At 36.8% G+C, this 24,411-nt stretch overlaps 2 protein-coding genes across 2 annotated transcripts in view; one reads left to right on the top strand and one right to left on the bottom strand.

Annotated features, from left to right (window-relative positions):
• Positions 1 to 952: 952 nt before the first annotated feature.
• LOC114475706 (sodium- and chloride-dependent GABA transporter ine) lies at positions 953 to 11,413 on the top strand. Its single transcript, XM_028466759.1, has 13 exons — positions 953 to 1,133; positions 2,112 to 2,246; positions 2,355 to 2,559; positions 6,843 to 6,975; positions 7,056 to 7,190; positions 7,274 to 7,377; positions 7,761 to 7,885; positions 8,916 to 9,028; positions 9,109 to 9,249; positions 9,327 to 9,426; positions 10,272 to 10,372; positions 10,469 to 10,636; positions 10,703 to 11,413. Exons 1-13 carry the CDS (start codon positions 1,007 to 1,009, stop codon positions 10,838 to 10,840), a joined length of 1,725 nt encoding a protein of 574 aa, XP_028322560.1. The 5' UTR covers positions 953 to 1,006; the 3' UTR covers positions 10,841 to 11,413.
• Positions 11,414 to 11,474: 61 nt separating this feature from the next.
• dhrs11a (dehydrogenase/reductase 11a) overlaps positions 11,475 to 24,411 on the bottom strand; it is a 35,554-nt gene continuing 22,617 nt past the window's right edge. The window contains exons 2-7 of the mRNA XM_028466761.1: positions 23,151 to 23,360; positions 18,628 to 18,722; positions 16,303 to 16,432; positions 16,120 to 16,212; positions 15,968 to 16,033; positions 11,475 to 12,293 (exon numbers count right to left, since the gene is read on the bottom strand). Coding sequence (XP_028322562.1) covers positions 12,252 to 12,293; positions 15,968 to 16,033; positions 16,120 to 16,212; positions 16,303 to 16,432; positions 18,628 to 18,722; positions 23,151 to 23,360 — 636 coding nt within the window. The 3' untranslated portion in view covers positions 11,475 to 12,251. The remainder of the gene's footprint in view (positions 12,294 to 15,967; positions 16,034 to 16,119; positions 16,213 to 16,302; positions 16,433 to 18,627; positions 18,723 to 23,150; positions 23,361 to 24,411) is intronic.

Below are 24,411 nucleotides of genomic sequence, written 5' to 3' on the forward strand. Positions count from 1 at the left end.
GTATAACTTAGCATTTTTGATAAGACCTAAAACCCATTTATCCCATTAAAAAAAATAAAATAAAATAAGATAATCCTTTATTCATCCCACAAAGGGAGAATTTACACTTAGGCCTATATTATAAATATATAACTGGACATTGTCTGAAACTGGTGATTTATGTGACATCGATGCTATGTGTTGATAGGTAGTGGGGGGAGTGGTCATTAAAAATTGTGTTTGCTGCCTGGCACATGTGGGTGCTCGGTGCTCATTCATTTTATTGTTCTGAAAGTGAACACAAAACTAACTGTTGTGATAAGTTTTACGTTAAGGAATGTGTTGATTGTTTCATATTTTATTTTGTTATTAAAAAGCATTGTGGCTTTGTTTGCCTGGTTTTGTCTGTTATTTGTAACTGTATACATGTTGAAAACATCTTGCTGTGATTTTTTGAAATCATAATAATAACCTTCCCACCAAAACATCTGTGCACGTGCCTAGTTACTAAAGAGCAACTCCAAGCAAATCTCTAAGACCATAAAAGTGAAGGGGTTTTTGACCATGATAAGCTGCCATTAAAGTAAATCCACGTGTTACAGTTCTGGACATGTTGTAATATCTTAAATCTAGACTGATTACTGATGACAAACTATTCCATTTGAAGGTAGATTCTAGGATTTACTTTTATTTTGAAGAAAATAAATGTGTGAGAAAAGAATGTGTGCTGTATTTAGTCAAATGTTGGGAAAGTATGCCAAAACCCATTTTATCCCAAATAAAGTAATACTGTTTACTATTATTATTAAGAAAGTATTTTGAAACTATAAATCAGTTTTATCAGCAACAGATGCTCAGACAAACTTTCCTTTCATAAGAGCCACTGCACGCTGCAGGGTTTTCTCTCGGCTAATCATTACAGATAATAAAAAGGAAGGTCATATCACTTACAGTCACTCAAATTCCAGTCAGTATTTCCATAGAGTTTGGTTCAGTTTGAGGAGCAGCAGAGCCAGAGGCGACAGACATGGAGCAACCGCCTGCAAGACCAACCTGGAGCCGGCAGATCGAGTTCACTCTGGCTGGTATCGGCTGTGCTGTGGGTCTGGGCAACGTTTGGAGATTTCCTTATCTCTGCTACAGGAGTGGAGGAGGTAAAACAATAAGCTGATGCTTCCATTTGAAACAGAAATTTAAAAAAGGTCCATCAACAGCACATCGGCACAATTCCTGAACAATGTCCAAAGACTGATAGTGACAATGACTTTCACTAATACTTAGTTATTGTCTTATCACTAAACATCCTACAAGAAGTGATGAACCTTTTCTGACTCATAGCACTCTTTGGATTTAATTACAATTAAATCATACATCCAAGTGGGGAAGAGAAGACATCATTCCCAACATCACTAAAAGAAAATGTCGGTTCAATAAGATATAATGACAGGTAAAACAAAAGATGCAGAGTTAACAATAAGAGCAATAGTTTGCTGAAAATGAAGTCGCTGTAGAAATGAATTCATATTACACTAGTGTTGTACAGAACCCCTCACGTTAAAGTTATATTTGCTCATGTAAAAGTTTTACTAGCTCGTGTAAGAGTTGTATGTGTACGAGTAACTAAACCTCAAAATCCTTTTTTTTTTTTTTTTTTTTTTTTTGTTTTTTAAATGAAAACAAGTGTATTGTAGTGTTTTTGATTTATTCTTGTCCAACTCTTGACATTATTACAGTAACAATCAAACAGCTTCCACAATCAAATTTTGCTCTTGGCTGAATGAAAGTTTGTGACGTTTTGGTGGTTTCTTACGTTGGCCCCGCCCCTCCTATAAAAACTATCACTTGTAAACTATGCAATCTTTGGCAAGTTTATAGGTTATAGTATACAGTGGGTGTGTCTTAACTGCACCAGAAGCCCTGACCATAATCACAGCATGTTTTTAAATTTCCAGCCTAGACACACATCAACCAAAACCTCTGGGTTTAGTTAATCTACTACCAACAAAAGGAAATTATTTTTCAGGTATGGGTGACTGACAGAAGGTGAAAATGAGGCAGTGCTGCTGACTCAGTGTTGATGGCTGTGGCCAACAGTTACATGTACCAGTTACTGATTACATTTTTTCTGCCAGGGGCCTTTCTGGTGCCCTACCTGCTGATGCTGGTGGTGCTGGGTGTCCCTCTGCTCTACATGGAGCTGACGGTGGGTCAGTACACGAGGAGAGGGCCTGTCCATGCTCTGGCCAGTGTCTGCCCACTACTAAAAGGTCTACGATAATTACATCTTCAAGCCTCACTCAAATGTGTCACACGTTAATATTGGACAGATTCTGATTAAAGGGCATGTGTTGGATGTTATTTCTGTCCGGCCTCAGGTGTGGGTATTGCATCGGTTGCAATCTCCTTCATCATGTGCACCTACTACAACATCGTCATCACTTGGGCCCTGTATTATCTCTTCAGCTCCTTCCAGGCTCCCCTGCCTTGGCAGAACTGTAACAACACTTGGAACACTGCAAATTGCACAAATTACGCCACCAACAGCAGCTTCTCCTCTACAGCCAGCCAGGAGTTCTTCAAGTAGGTTTTTACAGAGAGAAAAAACTGGGGTACAGGTAATATTATGGAACTGCATGATTTCATTGACAGAGACACACTTACTCTCAAACTTATCTCACTTTGAGTGAAAAGGGTAACTAGGCTATGTATCAGGTGAGGCATATCGGTTTGTGTCAAGGTCAGTAATACAAGCAAATCTGATAAAACATCACAGGATGTGTGGGAAAGGTTACATCAATAAACATTAGCATTAGTGAGCACAATGATTGACAAATCTCTCGTGGTTTAGAAAATTATGTAAAAAACCATAATTTGAATTACTCATTAACTTTTTGTAGCAACAGTTATTCAAAACCCTTGAAAATATACATAATCTTTCCTCTGAGGTTACGAAACAAGCTTCTACACAATGGTAAATGGTGAAATGAACTTCATTTCTATAGCACTTTATGTATTGACTATTCTCAGGATGGAAGGAACATTTCACCCAGTATAACTGTTTCTTAACAGGACTACAGACCTTCAAATGTTAATATGTGAAAATGAAAAGTGTTTCAACCATCAACTTATCCAAGCCAAATTCAAAACACATGAACAATTAGCACAAATGGACAAATGAGATGTAAAAATTCAAATCCTGGTCCAGCCCACACTGTATTGTTGTGTCCTTCAACAGGACACTTTCAATGGTCCTCTCACATGCTTTAAGGCAGCTGCAGTTACAGATGACAAAATCTATAAATATGTTGAAAAGGCTGGGCCAGTAATATGACGTATGGAGGTAGATTATAGTCTTTATAGTGTTCAAATGCAAAAAAAAAAAGTATTTGACACTCAAATAATTGCATTTGAGCACTTTTTTTCATTGACTGGAAATTTGTTTATTTATTTTTTTTGATTGAAAATTATTATTTTTTTATTGTGGTTCGGAAACAAATGTAAGTCACGACCGCTTGTTGTTTCGTTTGTGTCGCACTCGGGGCAAAAACACAACCTGTGTGACTCTCAGCAACAAATGAAGGTAATAATTATCCTTTAACTTAACATGGAAGTCAGCAGAAGTCTGGAAACAGGAGTTTTAGGGGGTCTTGAGGTGGGGGAAGGCACTCATGTTGCACATGTTGACACGCCCGAATGAGTGGGTTGATAAGTACCTAGTTAGTTAATATTGTAAGTTAGTATTAATCAGTTTATGTTTTTGTTATTGGTTAACCGGTTAACCATGAGCATCTCTAGTCTGGACTTATATAAAGAGTGCAGCAGAGTTGTGTCATCGCAGGATAACACAACTAATCTGTTCAACCACCTGAAAAACATCACAAACTCAGATATGATAAATGCATGAAGGCTGAAGCTAACGTTGCTTCAGAAAATTCATTATTCGTCTCCAGCGGACATTCAAGCTAGAAAACAGTGTATTTATATAATTAGCCCATAGTAGATTTTAAATACTTGGGTAGATTTTAGTATTTATCATTATTCTTGTTTAAAGCGTTTCTTTTGCACGCTTAACTGTTCACATGTTGTTTGTTGATAGAGTTTGTCGTCCAGTACCCAAAGGGTTGGGGGTTCGAATCCTGCTCTATCCAAATCATTGTCATTGTGAATTGTAGTGTTGTAGTAGTCGAGAACGGTCTTGGTCTCGAGAACAAATTTTAAAGGTCTCGGTCTCGTCTCGGACTCGGAAGCATTTCGACTCGGCCTTGTCTCGGACTCGGGATTTTCCCTCAAGACCGTTCGAGACCAGCACTAATTCTTGCTATTTTTAAACTTTTTTATAATGTGATAATAACACGGAGAAGAACGGGATAAAACAATCCTTTATTCATTATTTAATCCACCCTGTATAATGACCACAACCTTCCTTAATGTGACTGAGTGACGTGTGTGACACACTCGTGTGTGTGTCTGGCTACGATGTCAGTTTGTACCGTGGAGCACAAGGGAGATATGAACTATTCACCAATATTATCTCCCTGGTAAAGATAGTAGCTCTAACAACAGGTAATATGATAAACTGATGATATTACAGCCTGTGAATGCAGTACGGGGGACGCACTTACTCCGCCTCTGAGTAAGTGTGTAAATAGGGAACATGTATATAATATGTTCCCTACAGTATAAACAGGTTCAAAATATAATTATTTTTTTCATAGTTCCTGTTTCCACTGTATCCAGAATAATAATAATAATAATTCTCAACTTTTATTTAGTTTCACATCTACCTGTAGCTCTTTGTTTTTATAGACTGATGACAAATTGTTTGTAGTTTTATTTCAGAAAGTTTCACTTTTACAGTTACAGCTGGAAACCTTTGTTAATTGAATATCCTAGTTACATTACAGCAACCAAATTAAACTATATCAACTAAGTGAATTAATAAAAATAACCTGTGTAAAGGCTTTTTCAAACTAAAATATTATCTTGTGAACTCTGTGACCTGTTGACCTGCACAACTGAAAGAATCAGAATCAAGAATCATTATTTCTTGGTAGAAATGCTTTTAAACACTTGCTGTACATTCAGCTGACATAAAAACCTTGTTTTCAAATATGTAGAATAATTGTGAATTTAGCAGTAGTAGTTTTAATATTTTAGTTAATTTTTTGCAGGCACCTTTTTTGTCCGTCAAATGTATTTAAAAAAAAACTAAAATTAAAGAGAGAATGTTATTTAACTGTCAAACCTTGCCATAATTTAATTTATTTATATGTTTTTTTAAATTAAAAAAAAAAAATGTTTATGGTCTTGGTCTTGACTCATCTCGGCTCCCGGAAGTCTTGGTCTTGTCTTGGTCTCAGTGCATTCTGGTCTCGGGCAAGTCTTGGTCTCGGATAGTGTGGTCTTGAACACAACACTAGTCAATTGTGCTTGAATATTGATGGGGGTCAGAGGGGCCGTAGGAGCGAAATGGCAGCCACGCTTGTGTCCGTATGCCCCAGGGCAGCTGTGGCTACACTGTAGCTTACCACCGCTGGTATGACTGGTGTGAGCGAATAATGGTTTCTGTAACATGCTTTGAGTTTTCTCCAAAAAAGCGCTATATAAATCCAAGCCCAATTTGACAAAATATAAATATACAAAATGTTTTTAGAAATAAATCTCAACTACTTCAGTAATAATTGGGGTAAAGATGAAATTGGGATTAGATATAGCAAGTCCAGTTTTATTTCAAGTGGGCTGCAGATTTTAGGCGAGAAAAACAACAAATGTTACAAATTGTGTGCATGAGTTGACACTTCCACATATAAATAAAATGTGTAAGCAACCGATCCAATTTATATTTACTGTAATTTGCCCTGATTTTGTGACAAGTTTCCTTTTAATTTAGCAAAATGCTGTGGAAAAATTCAGAATTGTTTTCAACAATTTGAGATAAAAATAAATAACTGCACTGATGTGATGTAAGCATTAAGGAAAACTGCAAGTCTAGGCGAATATTACACATACATAATGGTACATGTTTTTTTCTCTGTCATTCCTACTTTCTCCTGCGGGGCCGAAGTAGATGCAAAAGGGCCGGATTTGGCCCTTGGGCCTTGAGTTTGACACATGTGAGCTATAGCATCTAATGAATGAATAATTGGTGTATTAACCAGGGTTGGGGTCAATAAACACTTGTGTGCAAACCAAACATATAGAGTTTCAGAGCCTATCAAACACACATTAAGAAATACAGAAATAATCCTTTTAAGTCCTAAATCAGCTTTAAAATACACTAAAAACAAATATGTATCATCTAATTTATTTCCTGTTGGTTACCTTGTTAGGCTTCCTAATCAATGAAAATATAGGTTTTAATATTTATGCTGTGGACATCTGAGCCTTTTTTGTGCCAGCATGCCGCTAGATTTATGAATTTTTTTTTAAATAGTAAAAAGGGGGAAAGCTTGATTTAAAACATATTTAAATAATTAACTATATATGTGTAGAACTGTAACATGGCTCCCCAGTTTTGCGTGAAATTGTATCTGACAATTTTAATATAATTTGCATGGCAGTTACAATTACAAAGTCAATTATCTGAACTCAATTACAATTCAAATACAATTATATCATAACATATTTTTTTTTATTGCAATTACAATTATAATTACACCATAGTTGTAATTAATTATCAATTACGTGATTACAATTATAATTCACCCCAACCCTGGTATTAACCATGTGGCTTTACTGTATAGGCTGTATTAAACAGTCATGAGGGTGTGAAATCTTGGCTAATGGCTAATACGTTAGTTCTGGCACTGGTGATAAAGTAATGCACAACAATGCCACAGACAGACTGTGTGATATCTCTGCAGGTATAAGATGCTGAAGCAGACCAGTGGGGTGGAGGAAGCAGGTGCTCTGCAATGGGAGCTTTTCCTGATCCTTATTCTTGGTTGGATCCTCATATACCTGTGCATCTTCAAAGGGGTGAAATCAACTGGCAAGGTGAGCAAAGACTGTCACACCTTGGAGGAATGAGCGGTGAAGAGCTGGCTCCATTTGTTTGTGTTTCTATCTGTGTGCAGGTTGTGTATTTCACTGCCCTCTTCCCATATGTGATCCTGATCGCCCTCCTGGTCAATAATGTGCAGCTTCCCGGAGCATTAGACGGAATAAAGTTCTTTATAGTTCCAAAATGGGATAAACTTCTGGAGGTGGAGGTAAAAAAAACCCAAAACATTGTGTTGGATGTTGAGGATACAAGAGCTGGTAATGATTGGATTGTTATACATCTTTGTTACAGGTGTGGGTGAATGCTGCTGCTCAAATCTTTAACTCCATTGGAATTGGCTTTGGCTCCCTCCTGGCTATGTCCAGCTACAACTCCTTCAAAAACAACGTTTTAAAGTAATCAGTCCATAAGTCCTTCAACAATATTAGCATGGCTTCATTTTCTGGCAGCAATTTAACATTTGGACATTGACTATGTCTCCTGCATTTAAAACACACACTCGCTTTGGACAGATGTAGTAGGGATGGAAAGGTGTTCTTCAACCACCCAAGACACCACCATCCCTCCCTCTTCTCAATATGGCTATATCTGAATATGGAATATAGCTTATAAAATATAATCGTTCCATTTCTTGATGTGAACTTTCTAAATGATAGTGTTATTGGAAATATGTTGCTGCATTACCAGGTCCATCCAAAAATATGTTTTATTATTAATGAGAATTTTACCTTCATCAAACTACAGGTTGAATAACTTTAATTCTGTCTTCTCTCCACAGAGACACTCTGAGTATTTCCATTATCAACTCCCTCACCAGCATCTTGTCAGGTTTTGTCATCTTCTCTGCTTTTGGATACATGTCATATCTGCAGGGTATTCCTGTGGACAGCCTGGCTGTAGACGGTAAGACAACAAAAATGTGATATCAAGGGGATAGTAGGTCAAACATTAATGTATGTGAATTCATATGTGGTGGTCGGAGGGGCCGATGGCGCACTATGGCAGCCTCGCTTCCGTCAGTCTGCCCCAGGGCAGCTGTGGCTACAATAGTAGTTTACCACCACTAAGTGTGGAGTGAAAGAATAATAATGTCTTAATTCTGTAAAGCGACTTTGAGTGTCTATGATAAAGCGCTATATAAAATTGATGCATTATTATTATTATTACTATTATTATTATGTGTGCTCCTTTTTGTTATTCCCCTTGTTTGTTATTTGAAATCAAAATTGTGATCTTTAAAGGGTTTATACTGTAAGTCACGCTTGATTATTATGCACAACATTGATTTGTGTCCTATATAAAAATATGTAATTTATTATGATTATTTAATGTTTTTTTTTTTGTCTATTAGAAACTGTGCAATATGGCCTTGTTTTGTCTGTTTTTTCCTGTTATTTTTTTTATTCAGTTCAAAAAATGTTTAGTTGGTATTTGTAGTATAAACGATATATACATATATATATATATATATTCTACTGTGTGTTTTTTTAAAAAAAATCTATTTATTATTATTATTCATATTCACATTATAAATATTATAAATTTGATGAATCATTTTGACGATGACTGCCCTTTTTGGCTTGAAAACCTGCTCCCCAAAATGTCCGTGCACGTGCCTGTTTGTGTGCAATATGTTTTTCATCAAAATGAATTTAGCGTGACATTAATTCTTGGTCTGATATTTTAAGTCCTTTTGGTTTCAGCGTTTGCAATATTTCTTCTTTCTACTTCGAGAGTTGTGCTACAACCTATTGAGAGCCCTGACCTCTCTTTGTAAAACACTGAAAGGGAAAATAGATTGGATTATTCTAGACATATATTCATAGATATTTTAATGTCACCATATTTGTGCACTGTGTGGTTGATAGACTTTAAATGTCTGCACTATTATGTGGATTTTTTTCTGGACACTGACATGAGTGTGTATCTGCAGGTCCTGGACTTGTTTTTGTTGTTTACCCACAAGCCTTTGCCATGATGCCAGTGGCCCAGCTCTGGGCTGTGATGTTCTTCTTCATGCTGCTTTGCCTCGGACTGGACAGTGAGGTTTGTAAACGCTCAACATGAGTAATAATAAACCTCAGATGTACTTGTCAAATTATTATCATGACTTTTTTCTTGGCCAGTTTGCAATGGTGGAAGTGATGGTGACCAGTTTAATGGATGAATTTTATCATCCACTGATGAAAGTTTTCCAGAGGAAGGAACTGTTCGTTCTTGCAGTTTGTGGCGTAGCCTTCTTGTTAGGAATCCCTTGTGTAATGCAGGTACCATCAGTTAATTCATGTTTCAACAATGTGTGGTCCATAAGTTCCTGTACTGAATGATGTACATCTTCTTTTAGGTGGGGATTTTTGTCTTCCAGCTGATGGACCATTACACTGCCATTGTGTCTATTATGTTTCTTGCATTCTTCGAGGTCCTAGCCATCTGCTGGGGTTATGGTGAGACAAGAACATTGAGCCTATTGCTCATTTTCATTAACAAAACTAGGAATGTAGAGATAATGTCCATCCATCAGTCTTTTGTACTTTCCTCTTGCTTATCCTTTTCACAGTTGTAGGCCAAGTTATTTAGGGCATAGAGCAGGGTACACCCACATGAACAAAAACTATATCAAAATATATTGATGCTTTTGTTAATGAAGAAAACTAAACTATAATGTTCACATGGGACGAGATCCAATCAGAACTAAGTTTTTTTGGGGGGAAGGTATCCAATCAAAACTACTATTGTTGCATGGAAGGCGGGGCAAACTGGTAAGCTGATTTTGTTTGTGGACATAAGAAGGCTCATGTGGTCTTACGCAATGTTTTTTTTTTTTTTTTTTTTTTTTTAATCAAATCTGTTTTTGAGTATTTACAAACGTTAAAGCTGCAGTTTGTAGAATCCTCTCTTCGCTCCGCTTTGAAACCAAAACTGAACCACCCTTACCGGTATATTCTGTGAACAAATGTAGGGACTTTATCTTGTGTTACTGGAAATTTTTCTGGTGTTTTAGAGACTCTAACATGAATGCACGTATCCAGGGGCAGACTGGGGGGGAAAGTGGCCCGGGAGTTATTGACAGACCGGCCCACTTCATGCGGGGTGTGGGGGTTTCATGTACCTTGATAAAAAAAAAAATAAAACTGCATCTGATGTTGTGTTGGACCATAATCATATAGTAATCATTAAGTTGAACCCTTAAGTAGCCAGACAGTAATATAATTACAGCAGTAAAGTGATTTTACATCATGTAGTGAACAGGTCATTGATGCAATAAAATGTGGCTGACCCACCACCATAGGTGTGAAACGACTGTCATCTAATTTAAAAGAGATGACTGGAAGAGGAGCCAACATCTTCTTCAAGCTGTGCTGGCTGATAGTTGCTCCAGTTCTGATCACTGTGAGATTTTATTTATTTTTTATATTAAATTCTGATATTTTCAGTAATTCTTTCAAATAATCAGTCTTGGTTTTTTAATGTATCCTTTTCTGGCAGGTGCTGCTGATTTTCTCCATCATCCAGTTCAAACCGGCTCGCTATGGGGACTATGTGTTTCCTCCTTGGGCACAGGGGGTTGGCTGGGTTATCGCTCTGGCTTCTATCGTTTGGATCCCTCTTGGTGCCATTCATACATTGTGGGTGTTGCCGGGCTCATTGATGCAGGTAATATATATTGAAAATTCTTGTGTCAATTAAACTGTCGTTAACATTTACTTATCAATTTTGCAGAAACTGAAGCTATCCATCACACCTTACGCGCTGAATGAAAAATCCAACATGCCTTATTATGAGAGGGGAGGGACATATGGACGTGAAGTCATAGCTGTCATCAGTTTATCTGAGAAACCTGCTCAGACAAACTTCTGACCTCTCAGTGTCACCTCGTCACCAACAGTGTTGTTGGACATTACTGTTAGACAAAATAACTGCAATTAATTCAGTTCTATATGAAATACATGATAAATTACACATACGGTGGTGGAAACATGATACACTAGATTGAGGGAATATGACACTGCATCTGCCATGCAGATAACATAAAACGGCCATTTTTGTAAGCCAGTGAACTGATATAATTATTTTGCTACACTTAAGTTAAACAAGTTTGGAAAGTGTTCACAATGTGCAGATGCTTTGGTTACCTGTTAACTGACTTCCAACAGTGTATTTGCTAATAGTGCCATCTCTCTCCACATCTGAGAAACAGAACCCGGTACTGTATTTGAATGGAACAGCTAAACAGTCACTTATTAAATCATTTAAGAAATGAAACAATTTTTCATAAAACTGTTCTTTTTACTGCATTTAAATTAAATTTCTAAAGTTGCCAAGTCATTGATGCAACAGGAAGCAGCTGAGTGAATCATACATATCTTCAGTTGAGTAACAAGTACATGGGTCATGTCATGTCATGTGTTTGATAATAAAGGTACAATAAAAAAAAAAACCTGTTGGGTCAATGATTACGTCTTCCCACACATACAACAATCACAGGAATTCCTTTTTTTCTGAGCGATGCTTTTTTATTTATCTATCAGATGAGATTTCCAAAAGAAAGTACATGTTTCTGAAGGTGTACATGTGCAGTTAGTTGTCCCTGTCTCCAAAGTGCAGAACAACTCCACAAAAAGATAGACAGTCAAATCTGTGTGCTTAACCAATAGCAGTGTTTCTCTGTATTCTTTGTTTGACCATCAGTGTCTAAAACAACAGCAGAGACAACTCAAAGTGTATCAGTGATGGCAGCAGGATTAAGCAGGCTCTTAATGGATGAAGGTTTGTGTAGGATTACCTCAAATCTATCTATCATCAAAAGCTGGAATATGTAGTAAAAACAAACAGAAAAAATATTCATAAACAGTAAGTACTTGATGAAATTATTATTATTAAAAAAAAACAAAAAAGATATGTCATATGACCTACGGAAGAAAAAAACATATGTGCAATTAATGGCAGACTCTTCTTCCCTGTGAGGTGATAACTGTGCAGATGAGCGCACAGTGTAGCAGCAACTCGCTCTGAATCACTTCCTACTGTAGTTTGGAGTTAGCTCAGGTTAGGCTGCATTCAGTAGTATTTTTCTGTAGTGGTTTACAAAAGTTCAAACCCTTGGTTTGTTCGTGCACAGCCTCCTTAAGGCTCCTGCACACCTTGGTCACATCCTCGCAGAGCCACTGCAGCTGTGGTTGACCCTCCGTCCCATCGCCCAACCGCTACTGTCCAGCAGAGGTCACTAGGGAGTCATGGTGGCTGCAGTCTGTCTCCTCCTGTTTTACTGCTAGGACACCTGCTCCACCGGCCGCATCTGCACATCTCCAATCTGAGGACAAAAAAGGCAAATTAATAGAGAAATCTAGGAAACACTAAATTTTATACAGAAATGCTGACATTATGCTGTCATTATAACATGACACCTGTCATTAGCATAAGGTGCCATAAAGGTTGTGATTAAGTATTGTTCATTACCCTAACCCAGTGTTTCTCAAATGGGCACTACAGGGGGTACTTAAAGGGGACATATCATGCTAAATCCACTTTTTTAGCCCTTAAATGCGTTTTGTTGTATATTTAGAGTGTTTAGAAGTACAGAAAAGTTCAAATTAATCTCTTCAGGTGCTCCGTTGGCATCTTTATATTTTGTTTTGCTCATATTTTTCAATCTGTTTTGATTTTTAGAATCTCTATGTTTTTTGAACAATAGCGTCACAGTATTTGCAGCGGAACTGCCAAATTAGTACATCAACTCCAGGTCCAACACTTCGAGCAATCCGCCATTTTTATTTCTCGCTTTTATTTTGTAGTCCAAGCTCAAGGATGACGAAGTTACAAGAGGATAAGTCAAAATGTTCGGTTGTTGGATGTAGTAACCCACACGCTTCATTACACCGTCTCCCAGCATCAGAACCTTTTCAAACTGCCTGGTTGAGTTTTATTTTTTACGGAAATGTACCCACATCTGTTGATAAGGTCATTTTTGTGTGTGTGAAGCACTTCAAGGATGACTGCTTCTGCAACCTCCGCCAGTATAAAGAAGGATTTGCCGAAAGACTTTGTCTGATTGAGGGTTCAATTCCTTCTATCTTTGGAGACGACGAACAGAGCACTTCGGTAAGCTGTAAATAACGCTAAAGTGTGATGATAAGACGTCCCTGTCATTGTTTTGTTAGCATTAGCAGTTGCACCGTCTTCATATGTTAGCACTGTGTGCTCGTTTTAGATCCTTGATGATATGGCCTACGTGATTTAATTTAAGTCTAAAGTTTTCATTGGTCATTTCATTTTGCCGTTTTTGTCTTTGAAAAGACTGTATTAAAATGCATTTCGTGACGTTAGCTTGGCGCTAGGGTTAGCTCGGTGCTTGCGTTAGCTCACTTGTTAACATCCATATGAAGACATTGTTCTGCAGGTTCATCATCTTCATTTTCATCTCGCTCCGCTGGGTCAGACTCTGGCTCAAACATGTAAGGCTGGATGGACAAGTCTTCTGTTGTTGACATTTTGTAAATAACGTGTGAATAAACATTTTCTGCACCGCTAGACAATCATATCTCTTCTATTAAACTACAAAAATGGCCGAACAGGGTGGAGTTGAACCGAGTGTCACCTCTGTACCCTGGAGAGGGGGCGGGGTATGAAGTGTCTCATTTGCATTTAAAGAGCACCAAAACGAGTTGCTCTCAGAAGCACATCAGAAAAGGGGTAGAAAATTCAAAACGACATAAGAAACAAACATCAAAACACACACAAAGAGAGAGAATAATTTAAATAATACCAACAACACACAAAAATGAAAAAACACAAAATAAGAGAAAAATATACTGAATAATAAAAAGAAGAGACAACCACCAAATACACAAAATGACACAAAACACACAGAATGATAATAGAAATGATCTTGATTAGAACATGAACTGAAAATACAAGAGTCAGTCTTGGGCCCACATCAGGAAGAAGATGACCGAAAATATTTAATACTGTTTTATTCCACTTATTTACAAATTCAGATTCTTTAAAGTCTGTGTTATCACTCATTCATTCCATCATTTTGCTCTATAGTTTTTTTTAATTAGTTTTCCAAGCAAAAGGTTGTAGTCAGACAAAGGGGGTACTTTTAATTCAGAAATAGAAGAAAGGGGCTACAAGAACTAAAAAAAGGTTCGAGAACCACTGCCCTAACCCCTAAACCTACCTAAACTTAACCCTACCTAACCCTAACCCCTAACCCTACCTAAACCTAACCCTAACTTGCCTAAAAAAGAAAGCTGTTTTAATGTGTTGATATACCGGGTCAGAGGCGCTTCTCCCCGGGGTGGGTTATTTTTAAATATATTTGAAATGACTTCTTTGGTGGAACAGGGTATGCATGTGCTTTTTGCCTTGTTGACTCTTCATTACATTTGTATATATTTTTTTAAGTATGTTTTATTTATGTTTTGAAAAATAATTTATATGAAATTTTACCCGCTTCCACCCTGGATACCCACCCTAGGACCACCGCCCCTTCCTCCTACGGTCTTATGTTAAATTTTTAAATATAGTATATTCTTATTCCAGTTCTGCTTTGGGGAGGAGATAGTTTTAACCAATTATAATGTATTGTCTTAGAATATATATTTAGTACTCCACTGTCTATTACCCTTTTAATAATATATACATATATATATATATATGAACTTTTTATCAGTGTTATTTATTTTTTTAATTTTTTAGCATAGAAATTCTAACTATTTATTGTTCTTAACTTTTAACAAATATTAATAGGGAGAGATGAGCGCGGGGGACACCAACCAAATAGAAACAGGACAATGGGAGAGGAACTAAGGGAGGGGAACATTTCTCCCTCCCTAATATGCTTTTATTGTACATATGAATTATTTTTGTTTTTACATTGTGTGTGGTTTTATATTTCCTCTCCCATAATCACCTCTGGATCCCCCTGACCCCCTTCTCTTCCCTAATTTTAAAACCCTATTCCTTTCCCTAAAACCTAACCTAACCCAACCCCCTTTCCTAACCCTAACCGTCCCTCCCAAATCTAACCCTAACTCTAACCTAACGCACTTTCCTAATCCTAACCCTCACCCTAACCATTTCCTACCTCATTAATTTCTAATAATTTATGAATTTTCTTGCAAGTTTTTAGAGGTTATTATCACTGTTTTATAAATTTTTACCCTTTTATTATGATAATCAGGTTGCTGTGTTGGGACCCTGCCCCCTGGTGCTCCTAATTCCCATGGGGACCCATGCCTCCTTTTATGTCCTTTTTTAAGGGTGTCTGGTTGTTTTATTAATTAACTATTTTTTATTTTTTTTTTAAAAAAATTTATAAAAAAATGATAAAGAGGATATCTCACCTGGGGTGTGAAAGGATGTCCTGTGCCTGTGCTATTTTTAAAGAACCCTAATCTAACCCTAATTTAACCTAATCCTAACTTATCCTAATCCTAATTTAACCTAACCGTATCTTAACCTAACCGTACCTTAACCTAACCGTACCTTAACCTAAGTCATACCAGACTATCATTGCTCGATCTCATTAGATCTCTGAAGCTAAGCAGGTCTGGGCCTGGTTAGTAGTTGGGCAAGGCACTTCATCCACATTGCCTAGTATGAATGTCGTGTGGGAGTGAGTGTTGGTGGTGATGGTTGGAAGGGGCGATGACACACTATGGCAGCCTCGCAACCGTCAGTCTGCCCCTGGGCAGCTGTGGCTACAATAGTAGCTTACCACCACTAAGTGTGGAGTAAAAGAATCATGCCTTAATTCTGTAAAGCGCATTGAGTGTCTATGATAAAGCGCTATATAAAATCTAAAACATTTTTATTATTACCCCTAACCCCACTAGCTCCAAAGGTGTCATAATTTGCAAAAATTGTCATAATTTAGCGAACGACACTTAATGACAGCCTTCACGACCTTATTCATGCTAATGACAGATAATGACAGCGTAATGTCGAGTTAAAGAGGCAGAGAGACAAACACTTGCACACCTGGACATGTGGGGGAGCGCTGAGGACAAATGTGACGGCACTGGCTATGTCCTCTGCCTTCAAACACTGAGAGAAAGGAGAGAAAAGGTTCCTGAAGCACAATCTGAGTGACATGCTGACAAATGATTTCTATTGAAAAAGTTCATGCTCACTTTGATACTCTCATAGACTGCAGCAGCTTTCTCTGGATCACTGTTATGGTGCCTGAAAGCAAACTCTGTCTCCACTATTCCAGGCGATATACACTGCAGGGAGGGGTAAAAGCATGGCATATCATCCTCTTTGTACAGTACATGCAGAAAAACAATCACTTTAACATTTTAACATGTACTTACTGTAGCTCTGATGTGGGTGTTAGCCTCTCGCAGCTCTTGCCGAATCCCCTCAGTGAGAGCGGTCACAGCGTATTTGGTGGCGCAGTAAAAATGTTCATCAGCACTTTGCACCATTCTGTGGCCGCCCATGCTGTAACAGAGACAAACTCATATCAGAGAAGTCAGACGTGTATACTGTATGTAATAGCAACTTAATATCAAATATACCCTGAATCCCTGTTTTTTATTCTTTTTAACCTTTTCTGTCCTGTGTATAATGTATTTTTGTCCATTTCCAGTGAGTATGAGCCTGTTTTTCTCTGACATTCTATGACTAAATCATCTTCAGAGATGCAACTTGGAAAACTAAGTAATTCACTTTTTCATACAGTGTGCATTCATACCCATTTTGTATTCAGGAATGTATTTTCTTAAATATTTGGTAATTTGAAAACCTTCATCAACATGTTATAAAATATTTTTTGGGGAAGAAAGGTCACATTAATATTTTCCATTAATGCGGTTTATAGGGATGTAACGATTCACTCAACTCCCGATACGATTCACGATACTGGGTTCACGATACGATTCTCTCACGATTTATTTTAAATAATGGGACTGTAGACAAATTTTTTTTTTGGGAAAAAAACTAGAAAATGCTGTACTATTTTCCTTTTATTTTTCATTGTCAAAATAATTCCTTGATAAACTATTCAAAACAATGCAATTTAACTAAAAATAAATCTTGAATGAAATAAATAAAGGAATAATACAAATGAAAATGAAGCCTATTAATTTAAATTCTGGTTCTATAATAAACAATGCAAAACTGCATAATAGTTCTTTTTCTTTTAAAAGTGCAACTGAAAATGTATTTTGTGCCTTAACAATTGGACTTTAAAAAAAACAAAACTGATTGCACTGATTTACGTCATATTTGTTTGGACCAGCAGAGGGCGCTGGTAACACAGTGGTCGGTTGGCATGCAGATATCTTGCAGTGAAGAAGAGAAGCTATGCTAGCAGACAGAGCTAATAGAAAAACGTGACTTTTACAGATATTCAATTAATATTACAGATATTCTTTCGGTGCTAAAGGGGTAATGAATCATTTATTAACATATTTAAGAGTAGAAGGCAGCTAGAAAGAAAGTATTAGCAGACTCTGCCCGCCGCCTACACTTGTGGATAGCGCCCTCTGCTGGTTAAAAAAAAGTACTGCGATTCAATTTTCAGAAAATCGATATCAACCGTGATACCTATAAATCGATTTTTAACTGCCTTACGATTAATCGTTACATCCCTAGCGGTTTAATGTCAGTAGGTGGAAAAACTGTCTTGTGGACACAGTTACTAAATTACTCATTATGTTAAAAACTGCGTTTAGAAATGTTTCCAACTACCCCCTGCAACATGTTCAAGTACCCCTAGGGGTACGGGTACCCCTGTTTGGCAACCACTGCCTCAAAATGCTGCAAAAGATCCACTAAAATTTTGAGTGTTGATTCATTCATTATGATGTAATAACTATTCACCAAAAATGTAAATTCAGAATAATTTTGTGCAGGCTTTAATATTAGCTGCATTATGCCAAGAGATGGGCGATAATATTGGCCCGCCGATATTATGGTGTGGTATTAGCCATAATATGTGATATTGGTATCAATTTTTCCACCAACATTAAAAACTGATATGTGATGTTATTGAGACATGTTAAAGACTAATATGGCATTTCTACTCTTACTAAAACTGAATTAGTATTGTTGTTACGCACAGACAATGTTTATTTGCAACCAGTGGGGCATCACATTAAATTTAGACTGAACCTATTTCCATGGAGATATATATCATGTGACCTAAAATGAGGGTTTAGGAGGAGCGTGTGTATGTCTATATCATTATCAGTTAACTGAAGATTTATTGTTGGACAATATTGGCATATCGGGAAAAACCTAATATTGAGTATCTCTAATTATGACACAATGAAAAAAATACATAAAAAAGCTGTTAATGCTGTTTACTTTACCTTTATTAACTTACATTACATTTATCTGCCATACTATGTTTGTCACATTAAAACGGTTGGATTACAAAAAAAAAAAAAAAACTACTCACATACTGGATAAAATTAAATATTAAATGTCCTCTAAAAAAAACTAATAAATCACTATTTATTAAGAGATCATAGTAAAATGACTCATGAAGGAGTGTCAGAGAATCCAAAGCTTACAGTGGTGGTGAGCAGCTAGATTGACTGCCTTTATTGCAGGTCCAATGAATGAAATTAGAGCCCGCCTCCCTGACCTTTAGTCCACCTCTGCAATGCCTTGTCATCTGAATGTCTCACCTGTTGATATTGATGATATGGCCGTCAGCAACATTCCTCTCCTTCATTGATTTGTAAGCCTCACGAGTGCAGATACACAGGGCTAAGACATTCACCTGCAAGGAACAGGAAATATAATCTGTCAGCAGACAATGAGAAACAAACAGTGAGACTGAAATGCTAATGCTTACGCAAAGAAAATAAAAGTACAAAATAAGGTCAAATCATTCATTCTTAAAGTAAAACTATGCAAAAAAAAATTAATAAAACTTGGTGTTAGCCAGTGGCGGCCGGCCTATAGGTGGCGCCACCCTCCCATATAAGGGGAAAAATGTAATTTTTTTTTTTTTTTTACAATTTCAGTTATAATTTTACAATTTTACCCACTCGTGTTTGCCTACATGCAATATGAATTACATAAACTACAATTCTCACCTACTGACATTCATTTACAAGTGATTTTCCACACATGAATGAATCATTTATGTCATGGGGCGCTGTTCAGAACGCCCCAGCAGTGTAACCAAATAGCCAATCGTGTACAGTTGCCATAGCAAATTAATGAATACACGGCCAATCGGTGTCACATAATTTTTGGATCCTGGGGTGCTGAAAATTTCACCCCAAGGTATGGCACATTTCTGCCAGTAAAAAAAAAAAATTCTACAAAAAGTAAAATAATAAGGTAACACTTTAGTTTAGGGTACACCTAATAACTATTAAGTAGTTGCTTATTAGCATGCAAATTAGTAGCGTATTGTCTCTTAATTAATCATTAAGTACTTATTAATACCTTATTCTGCATGGCTTTATTATACAACGAGTAAGCCATTAACTAAGAGTTTTCTTTCAACAACCTCAGAATTATTACTTATTAGTTGCAAGTTAGGAAGTTGTTGTATATGAATTACAATCTCAACATGCTAGGATTAGGGTAAACGTTAACCCTAACTCTGTTTGGACTGGAAGACTGCCATTAAGTGTATAATTAGGCATTAAAAAGAACAAGGCATTACTAAGTCCTTAATAAGGCATTAATAAGTGCTTAATAAGGCATTAATAAGGCATTACTAAGTGCTTAATAAGGCATTACTAAGTGCTTAATAAGGCATTACTAAGTGCTTAATAAGGCATTACTAAGTGCTTAATAAGGCATTACTAAGTGCTTAATAAGGCATTACTAAGTGCTTAATAAGGCATCATTAAGTGCTTAATAAGGCATTACTAAGTGCTTAATAAGGCATTAATAAGTGCTTACTAAGTGCTTAATAAGGCATTACTAAGTGCTTAATAAGGCATTACTAAGTGCTTAATAAGGCATTACTAAGTGCTTAATAAGGCATTAATAAGTACATAATAAGGCATTAATAAGTGCTTAATAAGGCATTACTTAGTACTTAATAAGGCATTAATAAGTACGTAATAAGACATTACTAAGTACTTAAGTCATTAATAAGTACTTAAGTCATTAATAAGTACTTAATAAGGTATTAATACGTACGTAATAAGGCATTAATAAGTGCTTAATAAGGCATTAATAAGTGCTTAATAAGGCATTACTAAATACGTAATAAGGCATTACTAAGTACGTAATAAGGCATTACTAAGTACGTAATAAGGCATTAATAAGTGCTTAATAAGGCATTAATAAGTGCTTAATAAGGCATTAATAAGTGCTTAATAAGGCATTAATAAGTACGTAATAAGGCATTACTAAGTACGTAATAAGGCATTACTAAGTGCTTAATAAAGCATTAATAAGTACGTAATAAGGCATTACTAAGTACTTAATAAGGCATTAATAAGTGCTTAATAAGGCATTAATAAGTGCTTAATAAGGCATTAATAAGTGCTTAATAAGGCATTACAAAGTGCTTAATAAGGCATTACAAAGTGCTTAATAAGGCATTACTAAGTGCTTAATAAAGCATTAATAAGTACGTAATAAGGCATTACTAAGTACTTAATAAGGCATTAATAAGTGCTTAATAAGGCATTAATAAGTGCTTAATAAGTGCTTAATAAGGCATTACAAAGTGCTTAATAAGGCATTACAAAGTGCTTAATAAGGCATTACTAAGTATTTAATAAGGCATTAATAAGTACTTAATAAGGCATTAATAAGTACTTAATAAGGCATTACTAAGTGCTTAATAAGGCATTACTAAGTGCTTAATAAGGCATTAATAAGTGCTTACTAAGGCATTACTAAGTATTTAATATGGCATTAATAAGTACTTAATGACTAATTAAGAGCCAATATGTTACTAATGCTAATAAGCAACTAATTAATGGTTAATAGGTGTTCCCTAAACTAAAGTGTAACCAATAATAATAATACATTCTCGTCATAATTATGAGATATCATAATTGTAACTTAAGAATTTATTATTATTATTATTTTACTTTTTGCAGTTTTCTTTAACTGGTAGAAATGCACTTCCAAACAGAGCAGAAGAGAGAGCGGAGCTGAATTTGATGGTCCTACGAAGAGAGCGACTGGCAGACACTTAATGTATTTGTTTCACAAAATAATGGCACATGTGCACATGTTGTATATCAGGTAAGCAATGCATCTGTGTACAGTGTTAGCCAAATGTTAATTCTCTTTGAATAGACCATATATAGCCCTTAAAAGCACACCGTAGACTTTCTCACCTAAAGAGTTAACCCATGTGAGTTATTGTAAATGATTCCTCAGGCCAATATACAGCTCTTGACGGCATTAATGCTGCAGGCGGGGCTTCCTTCTTGAAATACCACCCATGTAAGTTTGGAGAGACGGACCGTCTTTGGCCAGGTCATGTGACCTGGAGAATACCTGGAGAACTATCACTTTACGGCAGTCACATGACCACAGGCTCGGATATACTCATTGAGCTAGGGCTTGTGGCCACTAGGGGCGCATGCCTGAAAGTTACAGGCCTAGCGCCCTTAGTGGCCAAAAGTTACACAGTGTGCCTATAATGTTTATCTCTAATCTTATTAAAACAATACATTTATCTGTAATGTCTAAATTGATTTGAAATGCTCAAATACAGTAACTTAATTTAATACAGTCTTGGGGTTGTATGTTATATATTAATCAATTTTCAGTCATGACTTCTGAAATTTAAGTATTGTTTCTGTATTACCGGGAAAGCCGTTCTCTCTCTTTTACAGAGTCTTTAAGTCTTCTCAACATCCTCATCACCACACCAATCAGAGAGGTGCTTTTCAACTTTAAAGAGGATGAAATCTTTCCTTAGGAATATTGGGCATAAGATGGCCTCGATGCTCTGGCTATGCTCTCAATAAAAAAATTTAAAAAAAAAAAAAACATGACATCCCTGATTTCAACACCAGCATCATTGAGAAATGATCCACATATGAACATTTACTAACAAACAGTTGATTTGGTTGATCAATTAAGGATACCTTAATCTGGGATGTCAGGCTTCTATGTTGTAAAATAAAGAAACGTTTTGCTCGTAAATGTTCCATGTTAAATATTCACAGGTGGCCATAGTGAATATACCAGTCAAGGTTACTGTCAGAAAGACGTATTTAGAATCCCTGAGGTCCAGAACCTTAGAAATGTGTTTTTAATTAAATCATGTGACTTTTGGTTAGCTAGCAACAGAGGAACTTGTTTTTCAATATGGCGACCATGTTGAGAATTGGCAGCGATTAAACCAAATTTCATGCTTGGAGACAAATTTGCACAATTCCTCCCCTAACAGACCAGACTACTATGAGAGACAGCACATGTGAGTGAGTTCTGTATGGTAGGTGTTTAGGGGAAGGTCTGAGTTAGGACTCACTCAGAAATCCATCTAAATGTGCTTTTAATGCTGTTCTGAGAAGTAGTGAAAGCAGCGACTCCTAAAATGAGTATTTTAATACAAAATAAGCGACTATATATATATATATATAAATGCAATATTGTAATTTTCCATACCTCCAAAAGGGAAAACTCGATATATCTTGAGTCTCGATATATCGCCCTGCCGTACTTGGTGTCTTTTTTAATTTATTTGAAAACAATAAACAAAAAATGCAGACTAGCTAAGATGAAGCTGTATTCAGAGGCCTGATGTTCACTGGGTCATTGTGCTAAACCACATGAACCTGCTGCTCCTGTCCAGCTTGAGGCCTCTAAGCTGCTCGCTGCAGTGACACTGATAGACGGCAGGTTAACATGGGCATGGCAGCAAGACAGGGGGGGAGGTGACCAAACAAGGTCAGTGTGCAGATTAAACACAGGCTAAAAATATGTGGCACTGTACGTGTGGACTGCCATGACAACAGATGGAGTAGCATGCACGAATGCCGGACCCTGGAGACGGAGACTTTTAGAGCAGGAGGGGGTTTTCCCTCATCAAGAGCTGAATGAATCAGACTGTGAGAACAGGCTCTGCTGATGCACACCATCTCCTTGGAGCCAATGAAGGAGCAACTGAGGAGGAGGGGCGGAGCTATGCACACACACACACGCTGCTTTCACATCGGACCATCAGTCCCCTGTCAGCTTTTCTTACCATAGATTTTTGTCATTTACTCACATCAATCATGTTCCTCCAGCCCTCAGTCCTCCCACTGAGCAACGGCTCATTGTGTGCCAGCCCAGCATTGTTGATGCACACATCCACGCCCTTGTGCAGCGTCTTGATGGCTGAAAACATGGAGAGGATCTCCTCCTCGTTGGATAGGTCACACTTGTAGGGGATCAATGTGCCGCTGTAGCCTGCGCTCTGACACTCAGCTGCCAACTTCTGAAAGACACAATTCAGCAGCAGATGAAAGATGAATGACACAGAAATAAGAGGAGATGTTAGCAGATAACAGGGAATGATTAACTTTCAGCATTAGTATCGAGATAGTCAGCTGACTGGTGCCCTCCCACACAACATTGGGAAAGCTGATAAGACTGGCACTCAGCCATAAAATCAACGTTGACTCAGTGGATGGTGGAACACGTGTTAGTCAGGAGTCATTTGTCATCACTCATGCAACCAAAATTAATTAATAAAATATGTTTCATATCAAGTTTTCCCACATTTTACCTATTTAAAAAAAATTGAATCGAGGGATACTGTATATTGACACAAAAAAGGCTCAGACATCCACAACAAAAATATCAAAACCTATATTTTCATTGATTATGAAGCCTAACAATGTAACCAATAGATAGGAAAGATTAGATGATGGATATTTGTTTTAGTGTATTTTACAGCTAATTTAGAACCCGTTATCATAAGAGATGCTAACAGAAAGCTAACACAAGGGGAAGGTTATCTTTCATTAGGTTATTCATTTCAGGTACAGTAATTGTAACTGAAAAATGTAATTGACCCCAACCCTGGGGATTACTTTGACTATTTATAGTTTTCCTGTTCTCCCTGAGTAATGGAGAACATGCAAATATGCTTCTTCCCACAAACTAAAAACCCAATCTACCAGCACATGCATTTTAGGAGTGTTTAGTGTGTCTGGAAATATCAAGTTTATTTTCTACGGAGCAAATATTGAGTTTGTTACGTACGGCATTACCAGCTGCTTCGGCAAATTTTCTGTTTATTCAAAAACTCAAATATTTAGGCAAGGAAAAAATCATTGGCATGGCAGCTGCAGCACATAAAACTCCCTAAAACTTGCACACAATACTCTCTGATAAGACTAATGTTCTACGCTCTGAATAGGTTTGACTAAAATCACAAAGAAAGGAGAGAGATAATAAATAATAAAAATCAACCCATTAGCCTCGTCAGAAATACACTATTTTTATCTTTTCGAAATTTAATCCTTATCTTCTACAATTTTGTC

Source organism: Gouania willdenowi, chromosome 14 (assembly GCF_900634775.1).
Source record: "Gouania willdenowi chromosome 14, fGouWil2.1, whole genome shotgun sequence".
Taxonomy (NCBI): domain Eukaryota; kingdom Metazoa; phylum Chordata; class Actinopteri; order Blenniiformes; family Gobiesocidae; genus Gouania; species Gouania willdenowi.